Below are 24,820 nucleotides of genomic sequence, written 5' to 3' on the forward strand. Positions count from 1 at the left end.
GGGGGTCCGGGGTGGTGTCCCCAGCCGCCGGCTTGGCACCATGAATAGCAGCAGCGCCAACATCACCTACGCCAGTCGCAAGCGGCGGAAGCCGGTGCAGAAAACGTGAGTGTCCGGAGCGCGTCCTCGGCGCGGGGGTTGGGCGCTCAGGCACGCGGGTGCGGGAGGCGGCCCCACCCCGCCCCCAAATCCCAGCGATCAGGAGGATTAGGTCCTTTCCCGACACAGCTCGTGGAATCAAGATGTAGAGAGCAGTCCAGAGAACAAGGACTTAGATTTTCTCGTTTGCAATGATTGCATTTGAAAACTGTCCTCTGTCATCAGCGCACACGCGTCCTCTCACATTTGCATCTCTGCGTTCTCTGGGTCCTAGTTTGTTGACAGCTCTGATCCTTTTGGTGCTGGTGGATTAGCTAGCATAAGCCTGCCTTGAAATCCCCTTCACTTTTAATATCTGCATAGGCTAGGTTAGAGGACAGTCTTAATTCTCATTCTTGGTAGAAAGCTTGATAGGGCGCGAAATGTTTTAGAGCTAAACACGTGCGGTCTTGAAGGAAAGGGCTGAGTGCCTCTAAAGGTATTTTTATATTCCCTCTCAACTGGCTTTCCGTTGTTGTATCCTATTTACGTTATGTAGCAATTTGTAGCATTCGACGTGACCATCTTGAGGAGTGTATAGAGAAGGTAGCAGGTAGGAGTAGGTTCAGGGGATGTTCTGTATTCAAAGCCACCTTTTGAGGAAGCTTTCTCATCACTAGTGGGGTGGTTTTAGGACCGTAAATTTAAATATTTACAAGTGGATTTATTGAGAGAGGTTTTCATTTTAGCATCCACTTCTAATTCACTTTTCCCCCATTACTGAGTTTTGGCAATTCTAATAGAGCTTTTTGTTTGTTTTGGCGAGATGGCAAATACTTTAAAATATCTTTTTTTTCCTAGGAAAAATAAATTCGTGCTTGAGACATTTCTTTCTGTGGGTTGACTGTTCTCATGTATTTATTCCAAATTAGTATTTTTGAGTTACTTTACTTCACTTACATTTTTCAAATAGTCACAAAATTTTTAAGGACGCTTAAATATCTACTCAGAGCAAGTCAGCAGTGCCAATTTGTTTAAAACTTGACCTAATTGTAACTAATGGGAATCAGAAAAATAACAGTTAAAGATTTATGTTTAAAACAAGTTACTGGTTTACACATTTCATTATTCGGGACTTTTAATTTCCTTGAAGAATTTCAGTGATCTTACTTCTTCAGACCTAGGTTCATGAATTTTGTCAATAAATAGACTGTGATTAAAATTTGAAATTTTTATAGTACAATGTGTCCGACAGGAATACTGCTGAGTCAGCAATTTTCTGCCTTGGCAATTTTGAGACATTGGTTTACAATATTTTTCATTTTGTAGAATGCTTTTATTAAAACCTGTTTGATTTGATTTTGTCCTTGATGATTAAAATTGGAGGCATCTCAGATGCCTGTCTATATATTAATGCAACAATACACTTAAGATATAATAGGGATAGCATGGTTTTTATGTGTATGGTCAGAAAACTGGAAGGTCTCCCCTGATGCTGTTTTTAAGATACTGTGTAAAACTAAGTGTGTTAGGAAAGGATCTAGATGGCTTTGTAAACAAAATTCAATGCTTTACATTTAACACTTTTTGTTTCTAACCAGTATTTTATGAAAGATCTTCCTCTTTAACATATTAGTTTCCTTTTATTTGTGTAAGATGTACCTTTGATTATTTTAGCATTTCGATATAAATCTTTGGCTTTAATATACTTGTACTTAATAATTGCTTGTAACATAACTGAAGTGTTTTCTTCATTTGCCTTTCTTTTATTTTCGTACTATCATTTTTAATCCACTCTTTACTGAGCACCATGCATTGCTTCTAATCATCAGATGCCTTAAATGTCACCAGCTTGTTACTGCCAGTATTTACATGATCAAGTGAAAGTGTTTATGTAAATTATTTTTACCTGAATGAAAGATGGTTAACTATTTAATGCAGTTAAAGTTTATTTTTGAAATTAAGTCATTAAACCTAATACTAAGCTTAATATAAATGTTTAAATTAAGCTACCCGTTTGTAGCTAATAAGACCTAAAATATGCCAATGTTGTCTGGGAAAAATACATCTTGTTTGAGCTGAAAATACTATCCAAATCTACTTAATGTTGATCACTTAAGTGATAGCCATTTTATTTTGCTTACAGAGAAAAATAGGCTGTAATATGATTAGAAGACTGTTAGAAAGAGTGGTCATTTAAATACACCATTCTGTAATATTTTGAGATAGGGTAGGTGACATAATTTTAATCTGAACTTCTTTCAGTCTTCCGTTGAATTTATTAAGAAAAATAAACTCCCCCTAGTGGCAAGCGTCACACTGAAAATTATTTTTGTAAGTAGGAAATACATTATAAATTATGTTAAATTTAATCCCACTAAAATACCTTACACATTGTGGACTCTCAGTAAATGTGTCATTTTCCTTTGAAGTCATGAAAGTTACAAAATTAACATTTTGGAAGCAACTTTGCATCTTGATTTATCCATCTTCCTACCTACAAGAAGAAATTTCAGAGATAACCTTAGAAATAAATGCTACTATAATGTTCCATACTTAGTAACTTTGATCATAATAACCTTGATTTAAAATACATATTTATATTTAATCCTATTGTTCTTTTTTGGGGGGAGATTAAAGTGTTTCTTTTTGTTTGTTTGTTTTGAGTCAAGAGGATAGTTAAAAAGCCCACTATAAAATTAAGTAGAATATTTTTTCTCTAGTGATAACAACTTTGAATATGTTTAAATAATTTTGAAGTTTTATGACTACAGAAAAAGTTATAACAGTATTTCAATTTCTAGAAAGTTAGTACTGAAGGTTGGCAAATAACAGGTGTTGAGTAAATGATATCCACACTTAGAAATGATACCAGTGGAAGTGGTGATCCGGCCACCCATCTACAGTGTCAGAACTGGAAGTAACTTTGGAGAGTTAGCAAATCCTTCAGTAAAATGCATACCGATGAAAACTTTTACTTTATTAACATTTGATATTGTTACATAACATATAAGCATTGTCTTCCTGGCCATTTATGCTAAGTTGCTGTTCATTTTGTTTAAACATCATGAGCCTCATTTAGATGAACCAACTTACTGAATTGTTTTACTTACTTTATATGCTACTTACTAAGTCTTTTATATGCAGGTAGTATAATGTCTTTTTCTAAGTAACATTGAAAATAAAATAATAGATCTTTTCAGTTATGTAATTAGGTCTTCATTATTTTTCTCAAATAGCTTTATTTAGAGAGCTTATACATAGTGATTGTGGATGCTCTTGCCCATTGGAACTGTGAAATAAAGTAGAGTGTGTCATTGCAGGTAACATCAAATAGAAAAAGAGGAAATCGCAACATTTCAATTGAGAGCCTGAATGTGAACTATTAATAAAACACAATATCTAGTTTTCCCACCACTGTAGATCTTGACCATAATACAAAACAGTCAACACCTACACTGCCACGGTCACAACGAAAACTAGCAGAACACAGCAACCTATAAACTCAGGAGGCTGCTAAAATATAAATGAGAAAAACAGAAATTCTGTTCTTTAAGTTTAGCTTACATTATCACAGAACAATCAATTCTGCTGTGAAACAGTAAGAGGCAGTATACGATTATGTTCTCAACTACAAGTACGGAAAAGTATGCTACTTCTTTGGTAAATAAACTTACGCAGTGCATGCTTATTCTTGTATTTAATTATGACAGTTACTTCAAAATAAGCACCAGACAAATTTAACAATAGTACCTTTCTACTTCCACATTTCTGTTAAACATTTTACTTTTTGCATAATGTTTTAATAAAACAAACACCACTTACACTGATACAAGCATTGTGCACAGTGCATCATTTTCTTTCATTTTTACTACAGTACTAAGGAAAGGTCACGTTATTTACATTTTACAGGTGGAGAACTGAGGTTTTGATTCAAAATTGATCTGGTAGTAAATGCAAAGACTGGGTTTGGGCATTAGATCCCAGGTTGTTTGACTATAGACCTTATGTCCTTATGAACATCACAGTCCCATCCAGCAAGCATATTCAAGGCTGCATGGAGTACACCCCTATCCTAGGGCTTTCTGTCCACTGGTTCTCCTCAATAGTGTTGTGGCAGGAAAAAGTCTTGGCCATTTCCCATACGGGATATGTCCTTGCTCATCTCCATGCTTCTATTCTTGTTCTTTCCTCTTAGCGTGTTCCCCTCCCATCTTACTGATTTCTACCTATCTACTTCCCTTTAAAACATTTTTTGGTTATCTTTATCAGCTTTATTTTGGTGTAATTTATATAAAATCAACTTCAGAGACTTAAAGTGCAGAATTTGATCTGTTTTGACCTATATATATACCCATAAAACCATCATTGCAGCAGTCGGAATAAGAAACATACCATCACCCCCAGAGGTTTTCTCAACCCCTTCACCTTCTCTCATTTCCATTTGTCCCCCTCCCCAAGCAAGCACTGGTTTGTTTTCTGTCCCTGAGTTGCTTTGCATTTTCTAGAATGTTGCCCTGTAGTATGTGCATTTTGGCTGGATTCTTTCATTCAGTGTTATCATTTTGAGATTCCTCGATGCTATATACTATGTATTGCAAGCTCAGTAGCTGCATACTTTATTTAACTTTTTACCTTTTAGGGGAGAAATTTTATTATTCTCAACCTTTTAATATTCTAACAACTATTTCAGAGAACACCCCTGAGACATGTACATTTTTATGGAATTCTTTTAAAGACAAATGCCTATGAGTGGAGTTTGGGGGTACAAAGATATGTATACTTTCAAGGTTAGCTAAATAGTACATTCTGAAAGATAATGTCAAGTTACTATACAAAGAATTTTGTGATTACATGCCCGTTGGCAAACTGTGGACTTCTTTGCAGTTTTGCTTATAAATATTATTGTCAATTTTACTGGCAAAAAGGAGAGTAGGTAACTGAATTTTTGTTGGGATTGTGCCTGTGAGTAGTAGAGAGATTGTGTGTACTTGCAGATTTTCTTCTCTAGTGTTCTTTATCAGAGTTGGTATTTTGGTCTTTTGTTTACCTTTTTTTTTTGGAGTTATTTTCTGGAAGAAAAGGACAGTTACAGAAAGCGATGTGTTCTACTATCATGGAACTGGAAGTGTCTTGCCTAATATTTGAGACTCAGTTTAGATGTGACATCTCTACGAACTCTTCTTTTATTTATTTATTTATTTATTTATTTAGGTGAGGTGTTTGCTATAAGGCACCTGCGCTTGCCAGAAAGAGAGAGACACAGTCGGAAAGAGAGAAATCACCCCACCAGGGGGGATGTCCACATCACAATCCCTTCTCCTCCATTCTCCTCTCAGGATCTTGGGCACGTACGCACACACGCCCAGTGTGAGTTTCAGCCACTCACTGGGTGCAGGACTCGAACCGTGGTCAACTACATGGGAGTCCAGCAACATAGCCATTACACAAACTGCTGGTCCCTCTATGAACTCTTCTTGGGCATCACTTTTAAAATTGCTGCACATTATGGAGCAATACATCTTGCCTGATTTTGCCTTGTCATAGACGTTTTTCCTTGTGTTAGGAAAAACTCAGCTCTTGAAAGGTAGGATATATTTTATTTGTCCTTGTAGCTACCAAAGCTTCCTAGTTGTATGCACATATTAGATATTTGAGATTTATTATTTTCACAATCGATGAGCACTTGAGATTTTTCTGACAGTGCTTTAGGGATCTGTTACAGTTGGTGCATGGTCCGTGAGTTTAAGAGGAGGTATTGAGAAATATGTATACATGTATAGAAGGCTGAAAGAGGACATTATTCTTGATTTTTTTTCAAGATTATCGAAAGAATAGTGATTTCTAGGGTACATTTCATTTTCCTCTTTTTCAGCATTAATGTCTTATATTAGAAACTAGGCTGTTTATGCCTCCTTATCTCTCTGTAGGTGTAGCAAATGAAAGGAAGAGAAAGAGCCCATCCCCGATGTGGAGCCTCAGCAGGAAGTGGCAGAGTACTGACTCAGTAGCTTTCATCCAGAATTCTCAGACATTTTCATAGATGTGTTTTTGCCTCTAGATGGGAACGTGAAATATCCAGCTGTGGCCTTGCAATGACGTTTGGCGTTATTTCTGCTATGTATCATCTCTATAATATTACATTAGGATTATTGTTTATTACTGTAAACATTTGGAATTCATATCGGAAATAAATAAGTATGCACTAATGCTGGGGTTAAGGGTTAGGTTTTACTGGATGTACTTAATGTGGTATAGGGATTTTATTGAGGAATGCTTCCGATTTTCTAGCTGTAACACCATAGTAGCTGCCAAGAAGGGTGGCCCCAATTCTGGAAAATATGAATGAGAGAGCATTCAGAGATTGGGCCTGGAACTAAAGACAAAGAAGTTATTGGGAAGTAGACTGAGGCAGTAGACGTTGATTAAATCACCTAGAGGAAAAAGCTGATACCGCACACTCAGTTCTGAGCAAAATCATCTCTTGTTTAAAAATGTCACTTTAATCTCATAGGATTACTGAAACTGTAACTTTGCATGCCATTTGAGGTTTTATGATAAATATTATATAAAACTCACAGTTGTGTTAATTCACAATTAAACGGGATTTTTTTTTAAACTTTAACACTGGGTACAAATGAGGAGTTTCAGACATTGTAGATGGGGATGTTAAAAAGGCACTAAAGATAACGTTGGAACTGGCATGGGACACCTTTGGGCCTGTTATCACCAGTACTTACGACGTGCGTGGCTTCTAAAACAGAAGCATGGCGTGCAGTCAGCGGGAGCCTTGGTTTCACAACAGTATTGGTTTACAGGTTGAGACAGGATTGTGGAGGTTACAGTTTAAAAAAAATGTTAAGTTGCTCCTTTGCCTGATAGGCTTCTTACAGTTTCTCTATTTCAGATGTCTGAAACCTGGAGCTCCCAAATCCAGTCTTATAGGGCCCTTTGTTTATATTCCAAATATAACCTTTTGCATAAAGAATGGTAGGCCATCTATTTCAGCATATATTTAAAGCTAAGACAAAAGTCAGAGCACTAGCATGTTCCAACTCAAGTGTAATCGATGTAGGAATGCTCTCTATGTTTAATTCTTTCTGCACATCTTCCATGTGTATGGATGTTTACGAAATAGCTTTGCAAAATACTGAGTATTTCTTACAAAACTAGTGAAGAAGCAAGTCTAATATTATTACTTTTGCTTTAACAGCCTGACACTTCCAAAGCTTCATATCCGGTGGGAACACAGACGATTTGAATTGCTGGGTACTTCTCAGTCCTGACCTCACTCAGTTGCTTTGTGCATTTACTTGCTTCTCCAACCTCCAGATATATTGGATTGTCAGAAAAGATATGACATATTTTTCTGTGTTTCTCTGTACAAAAATGTGTCATGACTTTTCCAACGACCCAGTGTTTCACCCTGGCTCTTTGTCCCTTCTACCTTACTAGGTCTTCCTCTGTTGTCTTTGCCTGTGTCTTTCCACCTGTGCTTCTCAGCCTGATACCTAAATGCTGACCTCACTGAGGTCCGTCCTCCAGCCACTCTTTTGTTAGTAGACCTCCCGTTAGGAAGAGTAGTTGTTTGTCTAAGTTACAAATCCCAGATTCATTTGCTACCCCTCATCACTCAGAGGTCTCTTCCATTCTTCCTATACTGAGTCAGTTTCATTCAGTGAATATTTTGAGTCTGCTTTAAAATCTCTCTTCAAGCCAATCCTTTCTTGCCATTCTTACTGTCATTGCCTTTGGTCAGCCTCTGGTCATTTTTTTTTTTTTTTCTGGTCCACTAACATGAATTGAGAGTCTTTTCTGTGTTAAGTACTACACTGGGCACTAAGGATACCAAGAAGAGGCTATTCTTATTACATAAGAGCAGCAAACAACTTTATGCAGATAGGTTACTTAACACTTACCGAAATGTAGTCTTATGATAAATATTTCCTAAAGTATGTAATAGCACATTAGAAATGTGGGCAATATTGCATTTTGTAGAGTGACAGTCTTAAATGCCGGTGTAGGGTCCATCACTGCAGAGACCCTGCACAGACAGGCAGAAACACGGTATGGAGACGGCTTTTAAATTACTGTTATTTCTCTGTGTCATATCAGCTGGTCTTGTTTCCACATTTGTGTTACTCTTTTCTCTCCAGTGTTTCATAATCATTACTGGAAAAATACCAAGTGTGCGTAACTGGATTGTATACATATTTTCGATTTGTGTGAGATTATTTGTGTAGAATACTCTTTAATGACTTGATTATATAAGACATTTGTGTAAGATTCAATGTTTTGTGATGTGGACTAGCTGGTCTATTGTGAGACGGGCCAGGGAAGATGTGTAAAAGTGATCTGATTGAGCAGGGACTCAGAGTGAGTGGAAAGAGCAATTGTCTAAAATTACCCAGGTATATGTGTATAGATAGCTATAGACCCAATTTCTTAGCTCTGGAGGATGAAGAACAAGAAGGAGTTTGGCTGAGAGCAGTGAGGCCAGATGAATAGGTAGAGGCTAGAAAGATCCTGAAAGATTCGTGTGCTAGGCTAAGGAACATGCTTGTTGGAGGAGTGACATGGTCAGATTTATGTTGTTGAAAGGAGTTCCTGGTGGCAGAAACCTGTAACTTCAGCAAGCCCCGCCCTGCTTCTCATATTCTTTATCACCAGGTTCAGTTTGGTAAAACATAAGGCTGATTGTATAAATCCCAACTCCACAGTTAAGATGACTCCCAGCTACCAAAGTCCAATTTTGTACCATTACTTTGAGGAAAGTTTCTGTTTCTCTATCTTGAACATTTTCAATCAGATACCCACATGACTCACTCCTTCATTTTATTTATGTCTGAAGTATCACATCAGGAAGGCCTTCCCTGGCTGTCAAAACCAGCACCTCCATCCTTACCTTGCATGAGTTCCTTACTTTGCTTTACTTTATTTATGTATTTATTTATTTATTTTAACACTCACTGGTCCAAAAAGTTATATATTAATTTACTTCTTTCTCTATTCTCCAGTGGAGATGGAAGTTCCATGTGAGCAGGAATTTTTGTGTATTTTTGGTTTACTGCTAAGTACCTAGCACTTGGTAGGTGGTTCTGTTCAGTATTCATTGAAAGACTGTGGACCCAATTGTGTGACCCCTTCTCTCTCTCTTGCCCTGTGTTTCACACGGCAGATAAGGGACTTCGCACTGTTCACCATTCCCCAGTTATGACCCTTCATGAAATTCTATTCATTTTTCAAAATCTGTCTCAGATACCACCTGCCCCATGAAATCTTTTCTCAATAGTTGCTCCTTCTTAGCTTCCATATCTCTGAATATGTGTACAGAGTTTTCTTGAGCTGTCTGGGATATAATGGGTGGAAATAAATATTTGTTAATAAGTTAATAACCAGTAGAGGATTATAAAGTGAGATAGACCACCATTAAAGGTAAAAGTTAAAATTCAGCTAATTTATTGGAGAAATGTAGTAATTAGTTGTGACTTGAATTTGATTATAAATGTCATTCGATTAAGGGAAAATGGCTAGAGAAACAATCACCAATATCCAGTGTATATTCAGGTTGAAAATAGTCGGAAGAAAGTATTCACTTATTTGTACCACTTTACCCATTTTAGTACCCTCTCTTTGGGGAAACAATATAAGCTATAAGAGAGAAATGGAATAGACAAATGCTGAGACTAGCATTAAAATCATGTTAAAATCCCGTATTTTTGTCATCTTTCTGCATATATTACTTTATAAAACAACGTAGTTCCATTTGAATTGTCAAAAGTGTCTTTGTTGTAAGAATATTATGGATAGGGGCCGGCAGGTGGCGTGGTGGTTAAAGGCACTGGACTCCCACATGGCCAACCTTGGTTCAAGTCCTGAATCTGATGGCTTGCTTTCTCACTTTCCCTCTCTCTCTCTGTGTCTGTATGATCAAACTGGAAAGTAACAATAATAATCAATAAAGTTAAAATAAAATAATTATTTTAAAAAAAAGAATATTATGGAGAGTTACTTCTCTGGCTAATGGAGAGGTGGGTATAGTCTAACCATTACTTTCTTTAGTTTTTTAACATTTATTTATATGCCAGCATGGGTGTCTGATCATCTGATTAATTTCTGCTCTGCAGTGCTGGCTAAAGCCTTTGTATGAAGCCATCCAACTTCTCATTTATTCACTTTTCTCTCTTACCTGTAATTTTTCTCTCAGGTGGAAATCATGTTAAATTGTTAGAGTTTCATGAGTCACAAATCGCAAAAGCTAATAATTAAGTAGAATTATTGCCTAGTCATAAAAGCAAAAGTTCCAAGTAATCACATTTAACCTCTAATCACAGTTGACCTGTAATGTTAGTTAATCAATAAAAACAAATAAGTAAATTTGGATTTGAATTTATTCTTATTTTAATGAGCGAGGACCATAGTAGATGGCTAGAGGATCATCTGGGGATGCCAGCAAAGGCTTTGGAAAATCATGACTAATGGGAAGAAACTGTATAAATATAGGAAGCTGGGCATGGTGAAGATAAACATTATTTTTTAGGATTGTTTCTGTTTATCTGCAGCATAAATGAGGTTGAAATGCTTCTTGTGGAAGACAGCAAAGGAAGCATGATTTTCACATAATTTGTTATAGATTTTTTTTTCTTTCCTTTCCCTAACAATGGCTGTTTCAAGTGGGGAAAAAAAAAATCATAGCTGATTCATGAAATTGGGAATCACTATTCTATAAATGTATAAAGTATACATAAGCATCTTCATAAAATTTATTTTTATAAGCATTTTTGTATGAGTAGTTCATAAGCCTTTTAATAAAACATTATGAAGAATTTTACCCCTTTCCTTATTTTTCTTAATTAAGATATGAAAGGAAGATTTTGGAAAGATTTATGTCAACTTGACATAGTTTTTAAAAATTGCTGTGTTAGAGAAATATTTGAAGACATGTTATAATGCAGTAGAAATTTTTGCCTTATATTTTTATAGGATTTTCATGGTATTTTGTTTGTTTTTCAGAGTAAAGCCAATCCCAGCTGAAGGAATCAAGTCAAATCCTTCCAAGCGACATAGAGATCGTCTTAATACAGAGTTGGACCGTTTGGCTAGCCTTCTCCCTTTTCCACAAGATGTTATTAATAAGCTGGACAAACTTTCAGTTCTTAGGCTCAGTGTCAGTTACCTGAGAGCCAAGAGCTTCTTTGATGGTAAGACGGAAGAGTTTACTTTTTCTACATTAATTTACAAAATTCTTATGTTAAGTGTGCCTGTTTCTATGTTAATAGCTACAGAAATTAGCCATATGTGAAAAACGTTTTATTTATTGATTTATGGCAAAACTAAAGTAGCAAAGCCAAATTTATAATAAGTCTAAAATTAAATTTCCAGTTTAATTCAACAAAGAGATGCAGCCTCTTAAAGCAGTAATGGTGTCATTCTTCAAAAATTATGTATTAATAAGTTATGTTCAAATTTTGTCTGCTTCCAGATTCCCTTCTCTTTTCTTGCCATAGGGCAGGTGCCACCACGCCCCAGATTCCCTTCTCCTTTCTATTCCATTGTTATATGGTGTATGTCTTCACAGGAGAGAGACAGAGAAAGAGAGAGAGAGAGAGAAATAGAGAGGAAAAGTAAGGAATAACTCCTTGAAGGGATGGCCATGCCACAGTCCTTCCTCCTTCATTCTCCTTTCAGGATTTTGGGCATACATGCACACCTGCCCAGAGTGATTCTCAGGCTGCCTGGTCTAGGACTCCCAGCTGCTTAGTCAGCCATGTGGGATCCAGCCATCATAATCTCCCTACCACCTGCTTGCCATCCTTCTTTCTTTTTTTTAAGGAATGAATGAAGTGCACATTAACATTATTGAGATATATTATTGATGGGTTTTCTATTTTTTATAGGTATATTATTTCATTCCTTCAAAATTGTGCATACTTTTAATTCTTTATATTGACTGTATAATGTCTATTGCAGAAGATATAATTTAATTTTTTTTCACTGTAAAGAGCATATATGTAGGCAGCAGTAGAATTGGATTTCATTCTGTAATGTGCTGCTGACAAACGACTTGACTTTAAGTCAGATAGCATTCCTATACCTCAGTTTACTCAGCTGTGAAAGTTGGGATTTTGAGCAAGGTGATTAGGTGATACTTGTTACCTTTTAATCCTACAGTATTTCATCATAAAGTATTTTACATTGGAGTTTTTGTTTGAAAATACTGTTTCAATGTATTTTCTCATATAAAAAGTCCTTGACCTCTTTTTTAATCTATTTGTAAATCAAATAGATTTTTAAAGAAAATGTTCAGTCTTTAGAAAATGTCAAGTTATTTTATCAACTGTATTTTTTTTTTTTTTTTGAGTGAGAGACTTTTGCTATAGAGCATGTTCACTCCCTGGAGAGATGGAGATGGAGAGAGAGAAAGTGAGAAATCACGCCCCCAGAGGGTATGGCCACACCACAGTCTCTTCTCCTCCATTCTCTCTGAGTTTTGATCACACACATCAAGCCATGGGTGTGGAACTCAAACCATGGTTGGCCACGTGGAGTCCAGCACCTTAACCGCTATGCCACCTGCTGACCCTATCAACTGTATCAAAAGAATTAATGATAAACTCGTAGTTTCCTGTATCCGTGTTTGTCAAACTTTAGTGTGCTTACAAATCACCCTGGGGATCTTGTTAAGATGCAGATTCTTATCCAATCGATTTAAGTGTATCTAGAGATTCTGCACTTTTAACAAGTTCTCAGATGAAGCTGATATGCTGGTATAGGTCACTAGAAATTACCTAGACAACCCATTTATAGATAGTTATTATTAAATTATGTTAACAGTATTGCAAACAATTAACTTTCATTTAGGTTTATATTTATGTGGTTTGAAGTATTTAATGAGCATCTTTTTGTTTGTTTGCTTACTTGTATGTTTTCTCGCAGAAAAACTGTAGTTTAGCACTTGTGAACTAGGCACTATGTACTGATTTGAAGGTAGTGATTACAGGGTAGACTTTTTTTTTTTTTTAAAGAGAAATTTTTGCTATAGGGCGTGTGTGCTTGCCAGAGAAACAAAGAGAGATGGAAAACAAGAAATCACTCCCCAGGGGTGATGGCCACATTGCAATCCCTTCTCTTCCTTGCTACTCTCGGGATTGTAGGCATGCACACCCATATGCCCAGCATGAGTTTTAAGCCACAGGTTCTGGGACTCCTACTGCTGTCAACTGCATGGGAGTCCAATGACATAACCATTATGCTGTCATTGTGGAGTTCCTACTTGTTAAAATGTATTTTCTGAGCTCTCCATTTACAAATTTGCTTGTTATTTTAATTCTGGTTCAGTGTACTTGACAGAAAAAAGGACCTTATTACCTGTGTGTATCATTCCTTCATCAACTATACTATCTTTGATTTTAAATCGTTTTCATTACTAGTTTTCAAACTTCAAGAATTGCATAAAATTACCTGAAAAGCTTGTTAAATACGAATTGTAGAGCATACCCCTAACATTGTTTATCCAATAGGTTCAATAGAGAAACCGGGAATTGCTATTTACCAAGCATGTTGTGCCTTAAACTAATTTTAATATTTTTTGCCTTCAAATGGATTAAACTCCAAGATTAAAAAATCTCTTAGAAACATTCCAAATGTGTTTGGTTGGTTTTAAGATATATGCTTTAGCAGTTTCTTAGATTGTTGAGTATAGGAACATAGAGTTAGTAGGAATATGAGAGCAACAGTTGGTTAAAAAAGGATCCCAAAGTCGTCTTCTCCAGACTACTAGTTGTCTGGAAAGGCAATGCAACATTTCAGAGCACACAGAAAATAAAGCTTTGTGAGAAATCCTTAAGAACTGAGCAAATGCTAAATGCAAACTTAGAGCATGCTGACAGCAGTTAGGATTTTTGTGTGCAGTGAGATCCACTCTCTGGCTGTTAGGGAACCAGTATAGTGAAGTGAAAGGGAAGCTCCAAGTGAATAACAGGATGCAAACAGGGGGTGTGCAAATTCCTGCGGAAAGAACAATATAAACGAGTAATCATACAATCTCGTTAGAAAGGAAACTCAAGTTTTACTGTAACAATAGATATTTTTCCAAGAAAATACATCTATTTATTGCAAGTTTAAATAATCCAACTCGAATGGACTTTATGTTATGGAGCCACGACTATACTGCCGTAACTGTCTGAAAAGTAACACTGAAGTTTTAAGTATAGTGTTACATACTATTCATCCATTTCTGATGAATCAAAGCATCCTAAACTATAACTGTAAAATACTTGAATGGAACTTAGTCATTTTTCAGATATGGTAAAGTTTGAAGTTAAAAATAAAGAATACAGTTTCCTTCTATTTTGTGTCTCACAGTTGTCAAGGAGTAAATGTTGGTCTTGACCAATCTAATCAGCGTGGTAATGTTTTATTCTTAGTATGAGCAATTTTAGTACATGTTAAAAATATTTTTGAATTTGATTTTATTGCCTTTTGAAATACTCTTTGTCATATAATGATTACGTTCGAATTACTATGCCTTTTGAAAGCATCCTTCCAAATTAAAAAATTAAGAATGACCAGTTTTTGTTTTCTGTTTAGACACAAATATCTAATGGAGTAAAAAGAAAAGATTTTTCTTTGTATGAGACCATAGTTATGTGTCACATCCATACAATACAATGCAGTAAATACCACACCATTAAAGGTATAGTTATTTATTAACTGAAATCTTTTACTTTCTCTGTTATACCTGAGTCATGGGGTATTTCTTATGGTATCTTTATAAATGAGATACACATCCTCCCTGGGGGGAGATTTCTCGCTTTCTATCTCTCTGTCTCTCTCTGTCTTTCTGCCGAGCGCAAGCACCCTATAGCAAAAACCTCTCACACCCAAAAAAAATGAGATATACAGATTTACTTTGTGGAAAGATATTCTTTGAAATAAGATAAAGATTATTTTGTCTAGGTTACCAATAAATCTGATAGAACTGAGTTTGGGGATCTGAGTTTCTAATTCAAAGACCTGCATTTGCAACTGTAACTAGGAATATATCTCTATTTTTTTAAAACTAAGTAATGTAGTGAAAATCTGAGTCTTGTATCACTATACATGTTTATAATTATTAACATTTTATGAACCGTGAAATAATTTGCATGTTATAATATTTTAAATGTAGTGAATCTCAAAATACTGTGGGAAGAGAGGATGATAATCAACTTATATGATGATCTGACATTTACTTAACCTCATTGTTTATCTTAGGTTTTCATTGACTTTATTTTAAATTAAAAATTACTAGTGCTCTTTTCTTGTTCTTTCTCTTGTAGATGCACTAACAGTTCATTCCTAGTTCATTAGGTTTTCAAATGACATTTATTATGTTTATTCATCTTTTAGCTTGTGCATGTTTCTGGATTTCAGTCTTTGTTTGGTATCTCTTTAAAGTAGAATGTTATTCTTGAAAAACAACTATGCATGTATATATGCCAAGGACAAGCTTGAACAAGTAGTAAAAATGAAGTAATACAGCTCTTCTAAGGGTTGATGTTTTATAAAGTCTAATAGATTTGTATGTCTGCTTTTTCACTGTGGACATTCTATAATTTCATCTGCTTTGCTGTAATTTTTAAATACTATATGCTGAATAATTTCCTAAAGTTATAGTATCACGGTTCAACAGCAGATATACTATCTTAATTCTGGGAATGTCCAAAGTAGTTTTGTTTGCCTCATAATTCAGCACATTTGAAATCACCAAAGTGTTTATTGAATTTTGTTTACCTGTGGCATTATCCAACTTGGTTGTGATTTAACTATGTATATATTGTTTTTCCTAAATTTACATTCTAAAACATGAAACCCTAATTGTAACACTCATAATAATTCTATAGCTTAAACTGTACAAAAAGATTCTTATAAGTTTTAATTTATGGATTTCGTATGGTAAAATCCATATGAATTTAAACATGAATAAAGAGAAACAATGGTGTAGCATTTTTATTTTGTGAGTTTCAAATCTGGCTCTGACATTTAGTAATATTACCTTTTTGGATCATAAATTTAATCTCCTTTTTTCTTCAGATACTTCAATTTACAATATAAGGTTTGCTAGGTTATATATATGAATTTTTTGTGTATGGCACTTTCATCTCTGAATATTTTTGTTTACTTTGATAAATATTTTTAAAAACATGGTGACAAATATTAATATATGTCTGTCTGAGATTCAAACTGAGCCTAAACTCATTGCAATCACTTATTGCATATTTTGCTTCTTTATTGTCTCTTAAATGTACAGATTTAATGGTTTCTTTGATTACTGCATAGTGTTACATGGCTCTAGATTCTTTGATAATATGACCATGAATAGATGTAGTTAGTAATAAATTCACACCTTTAGCCTTCTTTTCTTTTTCTTTGGGAAGACTACCACTGAGGTAATATAAAACTAGTCAACTTTGACCAATTTTTTCCCTTTAAAAAAATTTTTAAATATAGACATTTAAATATTAAAAGTTAAATCCTTTGATCTTTCTTTTTTTTTTTTTTTTTGAGAGGTTTTTGCTAGAGAACACATGCGCTTGCCAGAGAGACAGAAAGCGAGAAATCACCCCCCAGGGGGATGGCCACGCCGCAGTCCCTTCTCTTCCATTCTCCTTGGGATCTTGGGCACACACCCACACGCCTGGCATGAGTTTAAGCCATCTTGTCCAGAACTCAAACCACAGTCGACTTCATGGGAGTTCAGTGACATAGCCATTACGCTAACTATTGGTCCCAATCCTTTGATCTTTTGTTAGGCTTTGTGACTAGGCTAACGGAAAAATATATGTTCATGTTGTAGTATTTAGAAACTATGTTTTGACTAAATTAATCATTTTATAGCCTATAAAAAACAGTTATATTACCAGTAATCATTTTTATTTAATAATAATATTTACATATTATTTTGAAATCCTGCCTTTATAGTCTTTTGACTTTTTGATCAACAAATTTTAATCAAACTCATTATTTAAACTCACTTATTTGCTTATAACTGGGAATTCAGGTTTTGAAGTCATTTTAGTGTAGTTAGAATGATATCTTGAACCTTGAAAGTAAATTATACATTCTAGGGGAAAGCATGGAGCATAAGCGGAAGAAACACCAAAGACAAGATATTTTAAGAATGACAGAGATGGAAGAAAGCAAGCCTGTGTGAAATGAAACTATGCTAAGGTGATAATGAGTTCACGTAAGAAGGCTTCATTTGGTATAGTAAGTTCTAACATTAGAAGGCCAAAGAGAAAAATAGCACGTGAAAATATAAGCCAAAACGAAATTAAAGTTTCTACAGAGGGCCAGCCTGTTCCATGGCGGATATGGTGGCTGGATCCCACATAGCCGACTGTGCAATTTGAATCCCGGACACCGTAGCCTAAAAAACATGCTGGGCATGTGTGCACGTGTGCTCGAAATCCTAAAAGGAGAAATAGAAGAATAGGGATTGTAGCATGACCATCTACTATAGGAGTGATTTCTCACTTTCCTTTTCTCTCTCTCTCTCTTTGTCTCCAGCAAGCATACATGCCTTTCTAGCAAATTTTTAAAAACAAAAAAAAGTTTACACTAAAAATAATAGTGCTCCAGAAAATAATTTCTTGTCCTTGGTTGTACATAGAAACTATAAAGCTGTTCAGGGGTAAGCAGTGGGAGGTTAAGTGGAGGTTAAGCAGTCAAGTTAGATTAAGCAGCTTAATGCACCTAAGATGGTCCATACTGAATTCTTTCTCTTTCTTCTATCCTGAAATTTTTCCACGTAATGTGGAGATACCTTTTACTGTCAGTTACAAACTATTCTGTTGTCAGATTCGTGATTGTGTCTAGCCATAGGTGTCAAGTGTGTTACGGTGGCAGCCTGCCATCTCCGTTTCAGTAGGGTAGAGGAATACTGTGCCTTGTGATGAAAAGCTCAGGCAGGCAGGAGGCATGAGTGCTAGGTTAGGTCTCTAACCTTGTGGCCTTCGAGAAGACCTTTATCCTTGCTGTTCCACCATTTTCATCTTCTCAGCATGTATGATAGTAATGTTTGCCTGCCTTAGGTTTTAGGTTTGTAGTAGATTAATTCTGAACACAAGAGATTGCTAAAGTAAATGTCATAATTAAAATTGTTATTTTTATATAAATTATTATTTCTTGAAGAATATCAATATTTTCCTTGCCTTTTTTTCTATTTGTTTTGTTTTAGTTTTTACTATGGGGAGCATGTGCTTGCCAGAGAATGGTAGAGAGAAAATGAAAAATTATCCCCAAGGAGGAGATGGCCATGCTGCAGTCCCTTCTCCTCCAGTCTCCTCTCAGGATTTTGGGCATGTACACACAGGCACCTGGCATAATTTTCAAGCTGCTAGGTTGGGATTCGAACCACTCTGTTGACCATATGGAATCCAGCACCTTAAACTCTACACCACTTGCTGTACCCTGACTTATTTTAATGCTGATTTTTTTTTGTTGAATATGCATAAGGGGGTGTCTTGAGAGACCTAATATTACTAGCACCTGAGAATCCTTTCATTGAATTAATTTTTTTTTGAGAGGTTTTCGCTATAGGGCGCGTGCGCTCGCCAGACAGTCAGAGAGAGACAGAGAGACAGAAAGTGAGAAATCACCCCTCAGGGGGGATGGTCACGCCGCAGTCCCTTCTCCTCCATTCTCCTCTCGGGATCTTGGGCATGCACGCACACGCGCTCGGCGTGAGTTTTAAGCCACTGGGTCCGGGACGCGAACCGCGGTCGACTACATGGGAGTCCAGTGACATAGCCATTACGCTAACTGCTGGTTCCCTCATTGAATTAATTTTGTCTGTTGATTTAGAGGTGGAAACTTACCAGTAAACTTGTTCAGCTTTTTGATATAATATGTAATCATTTATTTCCTCATCTGTTTTCTTTTATCGGAAGTGGCACCTGCTGAGTCTAGACACTCTTTTTAGGGAAAAGTGACAGAAGCTTGCTTTGGTGAGGATATAAACTATGAACATAGTGTAGTGCTTGCCTATTTTGATACATAAAGAATTTTGTGTTATTTTCTGGTATTTCTTTTTCTTTTTCTTTTTTTTGCCTAGTATTTCAATATGATGTTTTTGTTTATTTGTTTTTTCAGTTTTTTTTCTTTATAGAATTGTTATTAGGGTTATTATTTCCTGAAGAGATCCATATTAATAAGTATGCTCTTTAGGTATGATTATTATAATATTAGAAAACATGAGGGAATTGGGTCAAGGAGATTTATAAGTTATTTCCTAAATCCTAATGGTCTAAGTCAGTGATTCTCAAATACCGGCGCCTGATCCAGAGCATGGCCTAAGAACTTGTTAACAATGCAAACTGGGGCTCTCTCCTAGACCTAATGAATCAGAAATTCTACAGAGTGGGGCCCAGCAATGTGTTTAGGAAGCCTTCCAGGAGATTCTGATACCTGTAAAAGCTTAAGAATCACTGCTCTAGGGCCAGCTAGATGCTGCAGGAGTAATGCTCTGTTCAAGTAAAATTGGATCCATATGGAAAACCGTAGGTCTTTGGTCGGTTTGTACATGTGTGGCGTGCCCATGATCCTGGCTGGCTGGGAAGGCTGGGAGCGGTGCATCGCAGGTGGAACCCTGTTGAAGGTGGTGATGGATGTGTGTTTCTCCCTGCCCCCACCTCCATGAAACAAAGAAACAACAACAGAAACAATCCCTGCTCTAATTGATGAGGTATATTCTGCTCCTCAAAATGCAATTTGAGTTCTGTTCTCCTGTATGTGAAAAGCTAAATGTAACTCATTCCCCACTAAAAAGGTAAAGTAACTACTTTTGTTGGTGCCATCAATGCAGAGATTTAACATTTAATTACAGAGGAATCGTGTTAACTGGATGCATAACTGGTATAATTTTAAGTAATATCTTTGGAAGTCAGTTTCCATTTGAGAGTTGGTATAGGACTAACTTTTAAGGACTTGTTCAGCTGAAAGTTATTTTTTTTTAGATATGCTAAAAAAGATGGTAACCACCAGTTTCTTATCCTGCAATCATAAATGTATAAACTAACATTTGTGTTGTTAAAGAACTGAATTTTTATTCTGCCTTGGTAAATAGAAATGTGTATGCAGAAAGAAGAGTAAGTTGTCTGTATCATTAGATTTTAAACTACATAGATATGATCTTCGTTTTCTACTAGTTTAGAATATAATATAGTTTTCTTTTCATTTCAGTTCCTTCCTTCCTTCCCTCAAAAAAATACTTAATTTACTAAAGAAAACTCAATGTATTGAAATAAAATGTTTTTAACCCCAAAGTACATAGAAAAACTCCTTTGAAATATACTTATTATTACTTGGAAAGAATTTAATATTCACCCATATCAGACTAAACTAAACTGGGAATATTGTCCTATATTTAGGAAATACTGCATTTTTAACCCTTTATAACTGAAAAAAGTTTATAAAGTTTTTTTTTTTTTTCTTTTTTTTTTTTGGAGAGATTTTCACTGTAGGGCGCGTGCGCTCGCCAGACAGACAGAGAGAGACATAGAGACAGAAAGCGAGAAATCACCCCCCAGGGGGGATGGTCACGCCGCAATCCCTTCTCCTCCATTCTCCTCTCAGGATCTTGGGCACGCACGCACACGCGCCCGGCGTGAGTTTTAAGCCACCGGGTCCAGGACACGAACCGCGGTCGACTACGTGGGAGTCCAGCGACATGGCCATTACGCTAACTGCTGGTTCCCAAAAGTTTATAAAGTTTTATAATCAGTTATAGCTTTGCTCTCTTTTATGCTTATATAAATGTAGAAGTGGAATTTAACTTTCCCTGCCAACATAATAGAGGAGATGATAAATATTATATAGCAAATTTCTAGCAATCATTAGATATCTACTTTTTCTTTTTATAAAAGAATTATTTTATTTAATTTTTATTTATTCATTCATTTTATTTTTAATTTGACCCCCCCTCCACACACACACACACAGGGAAAGTGAGAAAGCAAGCCACCAGGTCCAGGACTCAAACCGTGGTCAGCCATGTGGGAGTGTCCAGCACCTTAACCACCATGCCACCTGCTGGTCCCCCATATCTACTTTTTCATAAGACATTTATCATTGTCTTTCTGTTTCAATATAAAGTATAATAATAAAATAAAAAGTGTAGTTTACTACAGTCTAATTTTTCTTTCTGATAAATCTTCTTTCTTGAACACAAGCATGTTTTTCAAAGAGGAATATTAGACTTGGATGAGAAAGGGATCTCTGAGCTTAGAAGTTTAAGAAAGTACTATATTGGAAAATATAAATATGGTTATAAATGTATGCAGGAAGAAAACATGAATCATCTGGATATGATTGTTAGATAATGCTGAGATATATTTGCATGCTAAGTTCCTTCGTTGATTAGATTAAATACTTATTTACATTGTATAATTGCTTCATAGATCTCTCAGTGAGGAAATAGTTGAAATATTTTGGTGCTTTACTGTCTTAACATTCAACTAAATGTTCACACTCAGAACCTCTTGCTTTGGAAGATGGTGCATACCTCACTGGTGGGGAAGATTTTAAGAAATGTCTATTTCAGTACTGCGGATGTGGCCCAAGTAGTGGAATCAGCTGGTGACTTATTTCTAGATATTGCATTTTGTTTCTATGAACTTTGTGTATTTAATTCCAGTGGATACAATGTTTACTATCTTTTGCATCTGATTATACCTATAATTTATGTAACAATTTATAGGTGAATTATTTTTAAGTCTGTGTAATACAGTAATACATTATGACGGTCTTACTAGGTACTCATTAACACTCTCTGTTTTAAATTGACAAAACAATTAACCCCTAGTGTGTGCACTTTTATTAAAAGCTTTAAATAATGGTTTGAGGACATATTAAACCCAGCATTGAATTCGTTATTTCCATCCTTTTCTGTCAATGATTGATTCCAGATATTACCTAGGTATTTTATGTGTTATTTTAACCTTATCATGAATTTGTCTCAAGTACCATTGGCCTCATTTAAAGATGAGGAAACTGAGGGTCAAAGGTGACTACCATAGCAGGAGATGTCTGAGAGGTGGTTAATAGTAGTCATAATCAGGGTCAGCCTATCTAAGTTTTTATCTAGGCCCTACCACTTTAGAGCTCTATGACTCTGGCAGTTTCTTAACCTCCCTAAGTCTTAGTTTCCTAATACATGGAAAGAACAATAATGCTAGTCTCAAGGACTATTAATAAAGATTAAATAGAATATCATACATGGAAAGTGCTGGACATCCATTGTTGCTCAGAGTCACATAGCATCACTAAATAATTTTCTTAAGGTCCTCAGATGATACGAAGCAACCTTTGGGACAATATATACTGTCACTTTCTTACTCTTAGTACTTCTTACTCTTTCAAGATAAGTAGCATAGATGAGAGTAAATAGTACTTCTAGCAGTTTTAAGAACTGAGAGGTAGAAGGTATGAGATAAGTAATAGAGGAAAGATGTCATAGAATGATGAAACTTACATAGTCTTGGGTTCAGAGGCTATGGCATAAATTAAGTGTTTTTTTGGAGAGGCTTTTGCTATAGGGCACGTGTTCTCGCCAGACAGACACAGAGAGACAGAAAAAGAGAAATCACCCCCCAGGGGCATGGCCACGCCACAATCCCTTCTCCTCCATTCTCCTCTCAGGATCCTGGGCACGCACGCACACGTGCCCAGCGTGAGTTTCAAGCCACCGGGTCCGGGATGTGAATTGCAGTCCAACTACGTGGGAGTCCAGTGACATAGCCATTATGCTAACTGCTGGTCCCATAAATTAAGTTTTCTAAAAAAGTACAGAGGCATTTTTTTAGATGATACTGGAAGGGGCAAACACTCTTTTTGGATTTATTTTTTCACAGTATTTACTTAAATCTTTTACAAATGATTAACCTTAAATGAGCAACAGAAATATTTGTTTTTGGTAGAACTTTCCAGTGGTCATTCCCAAAAATGCACTTATTTTCCCTACTTAAGCAATAGTTATACATATTAAATATTGTCCTTCCAACATTTAGAACTGTAACTCTTACTGAGAAAGAATTTGCTCTTTTTACTTTTTTTTCCTCTTTCAAGTTCCTGTTACAACTTTAAATCTTGTTCTGGTACTTAATATTTTTTTACATTCTTTTCTAGTTCTTTATTTCTATAGCTTATATGCTGTACTTAAGGACAAGATCTGTCTAATGTCTAATTACATTGGCTAACACCCTCAATACAAGCCCAAGAATGAATTGTAAATTACTGAGAAGAATGATCTCTTCATATTTTATTCAACTTCTCTGTAGCCAAGTAGTTCTCTCTTACCAGTAACTCTAGTTAAAACTAATATCAATTCTATTAAATATTATTTTCAAGAAATTCCTAATGGTAATTTGGAAAGTTTAAATTTGACATTCTCTGTTTACTTTTAGGCTTTTTTTTACTTATTTCATAATATAAGATTTTAGTTTTGCTGCTTTCTTTTTAACAGCAAATCTTGTTGATATTTGGTATAATTTTTTAATTATGCGTTGTACCCGGGTTTTGGGAAAAGTGACATTGTGAGATTTTAGTGCATTCAAATAAATTTGGCTATTAGAAAACAAATAACAACAGAACTTACAGAATAGAATGGGGAGAAAGGCTATTCCTTCTTCTATGACTTAAGGAGAAAAGATTAAGCATTTCCTTTAGTCTTAGTTAGCTGTTAGATCAATTTACCTCAAACTGTATTTAGGTGTAAGGAAATCTGTTCTCTGGCCTTTTGAAATTGTTGTATTCAGAGGCCATGCTTTAGGCCTCTTCTTTCAAAGCAAAATGTTTCAACTTCTGCAAAAGCAAAAAATTGGCACCAGATACTGGAGTAACACATTTGCTGATGATTGACCAGAAAACAAGCAAACTCAAACATGCCAATGTTTTATATATGGTGCTTTGCTCAAATTCAGAGATAGTCTGGTTATTAGTAATTTCCAGTTTTATAATGAGCCAGATTATTTTGGTGCATATAAATCTCTTGAAATAAGTCTTAAAATGTCTGCCAAGATCATTTTTACTTAATACTCTCTTGTCTAAATTTCACAGGCTAAAAGTAGATCAGAAGAAAATAGAAAATACCTAAAACATTATAGTTTTAACAAGGCAATCCATAAGTTCTGGGAAATAATGCTGCTAATTAAAGCTACCATTTATGGAACTATCCACAACCTGCATATGTCAGGAACTTCAGATAGATCCTTATTCCTCTTGAGAAAGCCCTTCAGGATGGGCATCTTTTCTGACACTTATTTAATTTTTTCATCAATCAAGAATGGGGCACCCCCAATAGGCTGTTCATGCCATGATCCACCTTAGTTGGCCTTAGCCACGCAGTTTCATAGGCATAAAATACATGAGACCTGGAATACAAGCCAGGGACCTTCCCACAGGTCTTCACATTTCGGAATGTAGCATTAGCACAGAGCCAACATAGCTGGCTGGGTTTTAACCACTGCACATATTGGGAGGTAGGCTTAAATAATTCTGTCAGATACCAAATCTACATGATTTTAAATGAGATAGTATTTGCATGTATTTGGCAAAATGTTTAAATAAGTGGTAGCTATTGTTTCTGGTGATCTATGCTGCTTCCCAGACTGAATACACACAGAAACATATACACGCATGTATAGGAATGAAAAAAGCTAAGAGTATTATAATATGCAGCTTGCCATGCCATCAGACTTTCCTT

The 24,820-nt window shown here is 35.7% G+C and overlaps 1 protein-coding gene across 1 annotated transcript in view; it reads left to right on the top strand.

The window, feature by feature from the left end:
* Positions 1–7: 7 nt before the first annotated feature.
* The window catches only part of AHR (aryl hydrocarbon receptor), a gene marked incomplete in the record, with an annotated part of 55,450 nt that continues 30,637 nt past the window's right edge, over positions 8–24,820 (top strand). The window contains 2 exon segments of the mRNA XM_006163890.3: positions 8–105; positions 11,092–11,279. Of these exon segments, the coding sequence (XP_006163952.2) occupies positions 41–105; positions 11,092–11,279 (253 nt within the window).

This window comes from Tupaia chinensis, unplaced genomic scaffold, assembly GCF_000334495.1.
Source record: "Tupaia chinensis unplaced genomic scaffold, TupChi_1.0 Scaffold143481_1, whole genome shotgun sequence".
Classification (NCBI taxonomy): Eukaryota; Metazoa; Chordata; class Mammalia; order Scandentia; family Tupaiidae; genus Tupaia; species Tupaia belangeri.